This window comes from Lonchura striata, chromosome 15 (genome assembly GCF_050655825.1).
Source record: "Lonchura striata isolate lonStrDom1 chromosome 15, ASM5065582v1, whole genome shotgun sequence".
Taxonomy (NCBI): Eukaryota; Metazoa; Chordata; class Aves; order Passeriformes; family Estrildidae; genus Lonchura; species Lonchura striata.
The window spans coordinates 16,834,520-16,845,833 of record NC_140717.1 but is presented as its reverse complement, the minus strand read 5'-3'; the positions used below and the strand labels follow the sequence as shown (position 1 = coordinate 16,845,833).

The 11,314-nt window shown below is 48.6% G+C and overlaps 1 protein-coding gene across 1 annotated transcript; it reads right to left on the bottom strand.

The window, feature by feature from the left end:
- Nucleotides 1-960: 960 nt before the first annotated feature.
- Nucleotides 961-5,384, bottom strand: LOC110477840 (nucleolar pre-ribosomal-associated protein 1). Its single transcript, XM_085593427.1, has 7 exons — nt 5,366-5,384; nt 4,528-4,799; nt 4,150-4,282; nt 3,817-3,899; nt 3,202-3,373; nt 1,943-2,245; nt 961-1,514 (listed from the first exon to the last, which is right to left on the bottom strand). The coding sequence occupies exons 1-6, from the start codon at nt 5,382-5,384 to the stop codon at nt 2,034-2,036; spliced, it is 891 nt and encodes a 296-aa protein (XP_085449553.1). The 3' UTR covers nt 961-1,514; nt 1,943-2,033.
- Nucleotides 5,385-11,314: the final 5,930 nt, after the last annotated feature.

The following is an 11,314-nucleotide window of genomic DNA, read 5'->3' as shown; positions in this document are numbered from 1 at the left end:
GGCTGGGGGGCTGCAGTACCGTTCTCTGTCCACAAGGCGGCAGCACTGCCGCCCGCCACCGCCGGGAGCCGCCGCTCGCCCCGGGGCCGCGGGCGGGGCCGGCGGCAAAAAAGAACGGGCGCCGTCCCCTGCGGAACGTCCTCGGTAGCAAATGCCCCGAAACATCTCGCGCGGAAAAGAACGCCAACAAAAAAACCCCTGCCTCTAACCCAACAAGAACCAAAAGAAAAAACCTTTTATTTTAAACTGCATTTCAATGTATTTTATTTTTGTATTTTTCATATTTATATTCACATTCGGATTTATAATTCGGATTTAAAGGCCGGCAGGGGAGGGAAGAGGGACGGGGCACAGAGGAGGGGGAGAGGGGGAATGGAACGGAGCAGCGGGGCAGGGACAGGATAGGAAGGAGCCTGGTTTGGGAGGGACACGGAAACGGGGGAAAGAGAGGTAACTGAATACGGGCAGGAGCATGGAGCGGGAGAGAGAGGGACAGGAGGGGATCCTCCCGGCGCCCCGGCTCCGCCCCGGCTCCGCCCCGCCCGGGCTGCTGCGCTCGGCAGAGCTCGGCTCCGTTCGGCTGGATTCGGCTCCTCGGCCAGCTTCGGCTACTTTCGGCCACGCTCGGCTATTACCGGCCGCATTCGCCTCCATTCGCCTCTTCGGCAAAGCTCGGCTCGCCTCGGCTGAACTCGGCAGAGCTCGGCTCCGCTCGCCTCCTCGGCCCCTTTCGGCCGCTTTCGCCCACGCTCGCCTAGTCCCGCCCGCACCCGCCTCCATTCGCCCATTCCCACAGCTCGGCTCCCTCCGCCCGGCCCCGGCTCCCTCCGGCTCACACATTTCCTCAGGGCACCTCATTCCAGGGCACACAAACTGCAGCCCCTAAAGGCTTGCGGCTCTTTCAACACACACACACTTGCTCCTTTAGGACAAGAATAGTTACATCTAAAAGCAATTCCCTCATTTTGCATCTCCTTTTTATTTAACCTCCCCAAAATCCCATACCTATCACAAGGAATGTGCAGTTCTGGTTCCCCCACCCTCTGTACCCTATTTGTACAAAGGACCTGGGCGCAGCACACACTCGAAATACAACTGAATAAAGCCCGGCTTCAATAATCAGAACAACTGACGTTTGTTTACAAATTAGGTGCAGTTTTGTATGGTGCTGCGTACCCTTGGAGCCGAGTCGAGGAAAAAGAGCTACAGCGCTAGAACCTAAGTTTTAGCAGCCAAGTCATTTGTAATTTGTGCCATAAAGTAAACAAAGCATAACTACAGTATTATCTGCTGAAGTTCTCTACTGTGGATTTCGGGTACAGCAGCACGTGCTTTACTCCCAACAAAAGCTGCTCAGGTGGGGGGAGCCGGGAAGCCAAGTCTCTCCACTTTGTCTGAACACCATCTTCCAGGAAGGTACTGCTTCCTCTCGCCCAGGCTCCCTTCAGCAAAGTGGCAAATTCAGAATCCGGTGCCACAGGAGGCCCTTGGCTTACCTCCTTGTGGTTTTCAAACTGTTTAAAGCGAAACAAAAAGCATAAGAGAAAAACAGTGATGAGCATGAAACAAAAATCTCTTCAGCCACCTTTGTTTTGAGATGAGCTCTGAACTGAAGCTCTGGGAGCACAGGCGTGCAAGTCCTGCTAGAACAGAGCTGCCCAGCAGTGTCCCCATGGGGCATCTGGAGTGTTCACACTGCTGAGATGAGAAAAACTCACCAAACCCAGCCCAGGGGCCTGTGATCCTCCACCCACCTGGGGGAACTCCGGGCGCTGTAAACAGAGGCCAGAGTGCACACCAGGCTCTGCTGTGCCCGGTGAGGAGTCTCTGTATGAGCCCTGGCATCGCCTCCCAAACACCACAGAGACCTCTTGTGCCATCAGAGAAAAGCCCTGGAGCAAACGTGTGTCCCCAGCACGATCAACAAGAGATGCAGAATTACCTCCTCAATAAAAACGCTGTTTCTGATGGAAATGTAACCTATGTCGACTGCGAGGATTTTATAGGAATGCTGGCTCAAGAATTCAGTGACTTCAGGGATTCCATACCACAGGTTCCTGGGACTGCTTGGGCATCCAGAGTCTATAGTATCGGTTAAACTGGTAGAGCTGAGGATACTTAGCAGCTTTCAGGGACTCGGGATCTTTGTCACAGAGCTGCAACGTCAAGCAGGGAGCAAGGGGTTCTCTCAGAGAGTGCAGGAGGCCAGTGAAAACAGCACCAAGGTACTCCACATCATCTGCTCCTAGAAAAGCCAAATAAATTAAACTACTGACATGAGCACGGACACTGGGGCAACCTTCCTTACTTTGGGCCTTGCCAGCAGCCCACAGAGCCTCACGCAGAAAAGAACTGATCGAGATCAAAAAGTGTTCCTAGTGACCTAGACACATGCTCCTGGCCGCTGAGGTACCTGAAAAACCCTCCAGACATCATCAGCTCTTGCTGAAGCAAATAATCCACCTTCACCGTGTTATGCTAAACACACGCCCAGTCCTTAACAGGGAGATACCCTGCCAGGCACCGCCTCAGAGAAGAACCGAGCTGTACTGGGGGGACACACCCAGCCAACGTGTACGAGTTAAACAGAATTTTCTCTCAGAACTGGGACTTTCAGCACCCCCCAGGTGCTACTCGACTGCCACATACACACAGAGGGCTTCGTGAGGTGCTCTGGGGTTGGCCAGTCCTGCTCCAAGCCCTGCTGATGCCCCTGTGATTTTAACGCTGTCCTCAAGGAGGTGGTAGAACCTCACAGTATTTGCCCCTGAAGCTTAATTTCTGAAGTTTTCTTTGGGAAACGCATCCACTTCCTACTTAACAAGGCAGACCTCTCTCCCTGATCTCGGGAAGAGCTGCCTACAGGCAGGGGAACCACCTTCCTCTCCTGATCGCCACGCTCTGCCCTTAAAACGCTGTTACTGAGGCCAACTACTTGCAGGCCAAGACTGTCCATGCAGGCACAGTTTCCCTTCTCTTTAGGGTCAGGGAAAAAGGGCAGAAGCACCTACAGAGCTTCAATGCCCCGCTTGAGCACAAAGCACCGTGAATCTGCACCTCCTTCTGCTTGCTGGGAAGATAATAAAATGCCTCAAGGTAAAAAATTATAAATGGTAAAAAGTTATAACAAGAGGGTAGAAATGATGCCACTTTCACTCCACTGCTAGAAATGACACATAAAAAATAAAAAAAAAACTGTACCTGTTCTGTTTTCAGACTGAAGCAACAGCATATTCCTGGCTTCTAATGCAGCAGGGACAACAGCACTAAAGGGAAATGTTTGGATAATCACATCTTCATTCAAAGAGAACCCAATTCCTTCATCTAAGCCATCACTGCCCTCCATCAGAACAGCCAGCATATCCACGACATCTAATAAGTGACGGAAAAAATGTAAGCAGAGGATCCAGAGTAACTGGGAAAACAACACAGGTAGAATGCAATATTCCAGGAACACAAGGTATCTTTTTAGTTCCCAAAAGAAAAAAAAAAAAAAAAAAAAAAAAAAAAACAAACAAGACAAACAAAAAACCTCCCCCCCAAAAAAAAAAAAATAAACCAAACAAAAAACCCAAAGACACATTTGCCAGGCAATACAATGTTAGGGGCAGCACAAAAATCACAGCTGTTCTTCACTCTGCCTTTCAAAGCTGCTTTCCAGCACAGGTTGCCCAGAGAAGCTGTGGCTGCCCCCAGATCCCTGGAAGTGTCCAAGGCCAGGCTGGACAGGGCTTAGAGCACCCTGGGATGGTGGAAGGTGTCCCTGGCCATGGCAGGGGGTGGAACAGGAAGAGCTTTAAAAAAAGGTGCCTTCCCATCCAAGCCCTTCTGGGATTCTGTGATTCTGTGAACAGCTCCGGGCAGAAGGACTGAATGTCCATTGTAGTTCGAAAATGCTGCTGCAAGAGCATGAAGAGAGATTTCAAATACTGTTAAAGTGGCACAACCACATCAAAAATTACATTTGGGGGTAAAGTGGCAACTCTGCAATTCCAACTTCTGATACCAAGGACACATGAAGGGCTGAATCCTGGAGATCCTTACATAACAGGATTTCTAGTGTTATCCATCCCCAGTTTGCTGCTTAGGGTTAGAAAAGGTAGTCAGTCCCAAGTCGTGGAATTCTGTTCTTAAAGGGTTACCACATACCATCAATGTGAGAGACGGGGATGCTGATGTTTGATCCGAGTCCTGTAGCAACCTGGAGCACGCTGCCTTCCTGAACCAGGTCTGCTGCCTTGTCCGTGTAGGGGTAGGGCTTTGTCCTCAGCTTCAGCAGGATCTGTCAGCAAAGGTGGAGAGAAAAGTAAGTTAACCAGCTCCCAAGTGTGGGGGAACCATGTGCTGCTAAGGAAGACCACGTGCTGAAAGTGGTTGGAAGCCGGGCGGGTTTTAGGACGACAAGTTCCATACTACTGCGGGATTCTGTCTACCGTTCCTGCTCTACAAACCAAATACATCAAACGACAAAAACAAACAAACAAAAAAACCCCCCACATTAAATTAACAACAACAAAATATTCCTACCTCAATAACCCCATAATGCCTCGAACCATTCCAGGGAGGGCGCCAGGAGGGGCGGGCAGAGCCAGGGCCCCGCTCCGCCGCCCCGGCGGCATTTTCCGGCACGCGGCCGCTCCCGGCGTCTGGAGAGGGGCGCGGGGCCGGGAAAGGCGGCGCAGCCCTGCTCCGATGCCGCTCGGCCGCGGCCCGGGAGCGCTGCGACCGCGCCTCCGCCGCCCGCCGGCACCGGCCCCGGCCGCCCTCGGCCCGCGGAGCCGCCTCCAGCCCTCCCCTCACTCACAGACACCGCCCCGCTCGCCGCTCGCTCCCGCCCCTCGCCCCTTCCGCCCCGTCTCGCTGGTTTTGCCGGGCGCTGGCTGCGGGGCTGCAGTACCGCTCTCCGTCCACAAGGCGGCAGCACTTGTCAAGCGAGTCAGCGACAAGATGGCGGCCCGTGGGGACCTTGATGGTGACAGGCGTTTTTGCCGATGCCTGTCGGCTCCCGCCAAAAACCCGCACGCTCGCGGTGCTGCTGGCCCCACAGCCCGTGTGCACGGCACCGGAGCCGCCGCGGAAGATCCTGTCGGGGGGCGCCGGCGGTGCGGGCAGTTCAGGCAGTGTAGAAAACAGACACGGGTCCTCGAATTTCAACGTCCTCGTTTTCGCGCCCTCTCGAGAAGGTCAAGCGAGTCCGCGCCACGCCACTCCCAAGATGGCGGCCGCGGGCGGCGGGCCGCAGTGCCGCTCTCTGCCCACACGGCGGCAGCACTGCGCCGTCAGCAGCGAATGCCCCAAAGATCCGCGCGGGAAAGAACGGAACAAAAAACCTGCCTCTGACCCGATTGGAACCGAAAGAACAAACCTTTCCTCTTAAACTGCATTTCAATCTATTTTATTTTTATATTTTTCATATTTATATTCACATTCGGATTTGTAATGTATACTGATGTATAATTGTATTTTCATAATTTCTTACATTTATTCCTATTATATTTTATATTTTTATACATATCTTAATAGATTGATTACATATTTCTATAGTTAGATTTAGATTTCTAAAAGGTTTATATTGCTTTAAATAAACCCCTGCCTCTATCCAAGTAAAAATCTTTAAAAAAAACCTTTATTTAAACTCCATTTAAATTTATTTCTATTTTTCATATTTATAGTCAAATTTACATTTTAAATGTAGATTGATGTATGGTGTTATTTATAGTCTATCTCTTTCTAATACTATTTTTATTTCTATTATATATTTATATATATATCTGTATACATTGAGTATATATTTCGATATTTAGAACAATATCAGAATGTATATTCATACTTTTTCTATTAAAGCCCTCCCTCTAACCAAAAAAGCCCTTTCTATAAACAACACTCGAATATTTATGTATTTTTTTTTTCATCATAATAGTCACATTTGCATTTCTACTTTATATTGATGTTTTTATAAATATTATTATATATAATGAGGTAGCAAGATAGAATTTAAATAAAAATTTATCTATTTCGTACATACTGCTAATACTTATATTTACTCACCTTTGAATTTTTATATAGATCTTAACGTATTTAGGATATATTTATATACAAAAATTTCTTATTATATTTTATTTTTATTCATAATTTTTATAATAAAACCCCTACACCTACTACTGAATAGAAAATAAAATCCCCTTTATTTTAAACTACATTTAAATATTTCTTTATTTCTATTTTTGATTTTTACAAGTACTTATATATTCTATCACAATATATTGAAGTACTATATTTTGATATATAATATTTATGACATATAATGTGTTAGAATAAGACATATACAGTAAAATATGCATTATGTACTATATTGATTCCTATTATTTTGTAATTTTTATATTTATGTATCCACATGTATTAATTATACATCTCTATATGGATATTTTGTTTAAATTTATAATCTATATTTATATGCATTTATATAGGTGTTGCGCTATTACAGGCTATGCAGCAGGGCAGAGCAGCTGCGGGACAAATACGTGCAGACACCCATGACACAGGATAGGATGTGACAAACCAGGGGACAGGACAGGGAGAGAGAGTTTTCGAGGAGAAGAAAGGACCGAGAGACCAAAGAACACAGAGTGCACCAGAGACAAGTGACAGGACACGCACCAGCACTGCTCTGCCCTAAGCACCTCAGCACTGAGATCAAAACAGACACTTTCCCTTTAGGTGGCCTAAAGGAGATGCTTCCTGGACATCCCCATCTCCAAAACTGACTCAAAAACCCCTCTGGGGGAGTCCCAACCTGGCATTCTGCTTCCATCTCCTCTGCAGTTGCAGCCCTTGACTTATTTTGCCCATATCTGGGGATGCAAATCCCCATCGGGTGCAGAGGGAGGCCACTATTCCCATCTCCAGGCCGTGGCCCCAACTTATCTTTTGGATAACTGGTGATGTGAATCCACGTTGGACCTGAAATGAGTCTGGCTCAGAGGAGATAGCCTGTTAGCCTCTTAGTCAGCTACAATAAAGAACAGGAAAATCAACGGTTGTGTTTAGTGCTATATGGGCCAAGTCCCAGCAAGTCAGCTACTTATCCTCTCCTGAGTGTGCCTGGGTGCTCAAGTCTCCAGCCTCATCCTGAGTCCAAGGTATGGCTGTTATGATGAGTGGCACCTGGGTTAGAGAGGCAAAGCTACATGGCATTTGTGTGAGTTCGGTGGATGAGCTTGTGTGCTGTATGACACATGGATGCCTCTGCTATGCTTGTGAAAAGCTCTGCAAATACACACCATTTCTCACCCTACTGCCTGCAAACCCCCACCATGGTAACTCCTAACTGGGCACCCTGCTCACTCTTCCTCTCCTAGTCACAATCCTCAACTCACCTGAAGCCTCAATCTCAGACATCATCTTTGAGACAGGCCAGATCCCTTTTGTGTCATGATGAATCTGCTGAAAAAATGTTGTATTTGACACAACCTGGAATTACAGGAAGTTGCACTCCTCCTAAAAAAAAAAAAAAATAAATAAAAACAAACCAAAAAAACTAAAATAAAACCAGAAAATCAGAAATTACAAAAACACCTTACCACCCCTGAATGCACAACCCCAAATCACGAATTTAAATACTCCCTGTGTTGAACGTTGTTTTCTTCACAGTATCTTCAGAGCCTCTGTTGTATTAGAAGCCCAAAATCAACTGCTGAAAACAAGCTGAGACAAGTTGAAACAGCCTCTTCACCAAAATGAGAGGAGAGCTCTTACCCCAGATGATCCCAGAAAGGGAATGAAGCCCCTTGGGAAAGGCTGGGGTTAATATACCCCTGATTGGGCCCACCTCTCGTTCCCTTGGCACCCAGGAAAAGAGAGGGGGCAAACCCCACCGAGTAAAAAGGCCCTCAGAGCAGCTACAGCTGTTTGGCTCCTCTGGCTTGAATTCAAAGAGAATAAAGGGCTTGATATAGAAGAAAACTCTTCAGGAAAATGACAGCACTTTCGTTTTTGCTACAACTAGTGGGAGCAAAAGGGCGAGAAAACTACTAAGAAATAAAACTTTGGTTTTAGGCAGCATATCTAGATAAACCGGGTAATTTGCTGTTAACTTAATATAATTATTCCTCAGTGGCTGCTAAGTAGTACTCAACATGAGACTAAGTGGGGTGGAGAAGAATACTAATTATAGGAACAGTCTAAGTCTCCTTGGGGCTACTAATTAGGGCTACCTACATTATAAATAAAGATAAGAAAAATAATAGGCTCCTGGGCAGCATAAAGTTCAAGTACATGCTAGGCTCACCTTTCTCTGAGGTATTTAGTCCTAGGGCACAGAAAGAAGTACCCTGAAAGGTAGTTTTAAACCCTTAAAATGCTGAAAAAGGGAGAGCATCCTCCAAGTGAAGCCCTTAAAAGGAGGAAATGGGGAAGTTACCTCCACTGAAATGGATACAATGGCAAATAAATGGCTTCTGCCCTTTAATTTAATCCCCTAGAATACTGGGAAGAGAGAGGCTTTCCTCACTTTAAATCTCTCCAGTGATGAAGACAGAGGGATTTCCCCCTCAATCCAAACCCTTATGAGGGATAGCTGGGCTTCCCCCTCAATTTAAGCCTTAGGTCAACAAAAAGGGTTACCCTTAATTCAAACCCATAAAAACATTGTCAAGGTTTCCCCCTTCTATTTAAACTGGAAAGTAATGGAAAATGGGGATTCCCTGACAATTAACACAGCATAGAAAAGGCAAGGACTCTTTCAACTGAGACCATTAAAATTGCAGGGGAAGTGGATTCCCTCATAATTTTAACACAAGAAATAATGGAAAAGGAAGCTTTTCCCCATAATTTAAACCCCTTCTCTCTTCATAACCCCTCTCTTTTCTGGGAGTGCTGTGGAAGGTCTGGGGTTTCTAGGGAGGGACTGACACAATAAAAGGGGAAAGTTGAAAGCTCTCCCGGGGAACCCCACATGCTGCCTGGCCTGCTCAGGTGCTGCCCCTTGGCAAGAGGGCTCCTCCCTCGGCATTTTCTCAAAGGGATGCTCGTGCCCAGGTGGGTCCGGCTGCTCCCCAGTCCCTGCTGATGTTCCAAGCATAGTTCCTGGAGGGACACTTGGGATACCCCTGTTAGCCCCTCTGGATTAGCAGCTCCCTGTGCAGGTGTGCCCAGGTAAACCTCTGAAAACAGCTGGTCACATGGGGAGCTGCTACACTTCAGAGTGAGTGATGAGGTGAAGAAAGGTCCTGTGGGGAGCTCCCTCCCCTACGCAGCCCTTTGCCTGCCCCTTCAACAATGGGGTTCCAGACTTTCCTTTCCAAGGAAATTAACAGTTTTTCCTCTCTGTGTGCTCCTGGCCAAACAGGAATTGCTTCCAAAATTGCATATAGCGAACGATTTCTCACAGAACACAGCTGCCAACACCAAGAACTGCTGCCCTTGGAGTGAAGCGCACCTCCAGTGAGCAGACATCAACACACAGCCAGAGTGAGTTTGGGTTTACAGGGAAAAGGACCAGCGCATGTGTCCAGGGACCAGTGGCCCAGAAGGACATTCTGCATCCTCTAGTTCTAAATGGTGCAGGATTTCACATGGAGAAAAACTGCCCCCATGAAGAATTTGGGTGGCCTCAGTAGTGACAAGCACCTCCTGCAAACCAGCATCAGGAACCTGGGGTGGTGAGTTCTGTTTAACAAGGAAACGGGCTGGGGCTCAATTTCCGGGGCCTGTGGCCCTGAATGGGCAGTTACCTCCTAAAATTTGAATGGCACAGGCTGTGTCCCACACCCAACCTGCCCCCACCTCAAACTTGTACTGCCCTGACAGTCCCAAGCGCACCCTGCAAACAGAAATCAGGAACCTGGACTGGCAAGTTTTGTTTCACATGGCAAATGGCCCTCAGTCATGACCAGGGCCCTGCAGCCCCCTGGAATGTCAGGACCCAGCCTTTTGCCTCTTCCATTTCAAAACAGTGCAGGATTTCTCCCAGACCAATCTGTCACTCCCAAGGAGTCAGGTTTCCTTGGGGTGCTGAATGCCTCTTGCAAACTGACAGTACGAAGCTTGGGGCTTCATATTTTCTGTGCTGTCTTCTTGACAACTGCCAGTATGTAACCCTAACCCTAACCACAAGCATTTCGCTGGGCCCAGAAATCACAGCCTTCAGACCAGCAGCATGGGACCTGACCCCCTACCCCTCAACTGGCACCTTCCCAATGCATTCCACAGCATTCCAACTAATACTCTACGTTGTCAGTGGGCATCCTGTCTGACCCTCATCCCGACCCTAAAAACGCACTAAGGAATTCTAAAACAGCCCTTAAGAAGGTGTTAACAATACCCTAAAAGACACCAGAAAAGTTCTAAAAAGCCTTCAAAAATCCCCTAAATATTCCTAATAGTCCTGCAAAAAAAAAAACCCTAAAAAAGTGCTCAGTCCCCAACCCCTACCAGTCACTCTCTAGCCAGCAAATATCATCCCTACCTTTTAATTAGGGTCACTGCCTGCAGCTGCTGGGAGGGTTCTGGGGCTGTCCCAACATTAGGGTCACTGCCTGTACCTGCTGTTGGAGAAAACTGATTTTCTAGAGGTGCTGTTTAGGGTTAGTGCTGCTGCTGTACCCTAAGCCTTCCTGGTACTCTATGTTCTGTCCTTTGTACCCCTAACCCTCAGTGTCAGCTCTCCACCTGTCAAGTCCCCCCTCTTTGCCCCTCAGCCCACAATGTCTGTGTGTCACCCAAGTCCCCGACACTGTCCCTTGGCCCCCTAACCTCCACTGTGCACTCCCCACCTGGGGAGGGGTGGTTTTTAGGGTGAGGTTAAAGGTGGTGCAAGGGCTGGTTCACCTGTCACCCTCAAGGCACCCCCTGCCCCTCAGCCTCCTTGTGTCACCCTCCAGTTCCCCACCGCAGCCTCTCAGTGTCTCTGTGTCACCCTGGAGCCTCCCTTTTTACTCCTGAAGACCCCTTCTGCCCCTCAGCCTCCTTGCGTCACCCTCCTTGCTTCACCCTCCAGTTCCCCACTGCAGCCTCCAAGTGTCTCTGTACCACCCTGGAGCCCCTCTTTTTACTCCTAAAGACCCCTTCTGCCTCTCAGCAGCCCCCATCCCCTGTGTCACCATCCAGCTCCCTCCCTTCAGCCCCTTTGTGACACCATGCAGCCCACAGACACTGTCCCTGCCTGTTTTATTGGGGTGTTGTCCTGCTGTGAGGGCCGCACTGTCCCCACGTGTTCGGGCCCCCACATATTCCTGCAGAGAGTCACAGGTGGGCAGTGGGGGGACTGGAGGGATGGGGCAGGGGCAGGCTGGGGAGGGATGAAGGGTAGAGAGAG

Bases quoted from the DNA above. Each gene is read 5' to 3' on its own strand.
- LOC110477840 (XM_085593427.1), bottom strand. The intron at 3,900-4,149 runs GTATGTGGTAAC...ATGCTCTTGCAG, and splicing joins CCCCGTCTCTCACATTGATG to CAGCATTTTCGAACTACAAT. The intron at 3,374-3,816 runs GGGAAGGCACCT...CGTCACTTATTA, and splicing joins AATCCCAGAAGGGCTTGGAT to GATGTCGTGGATATGCTGGC.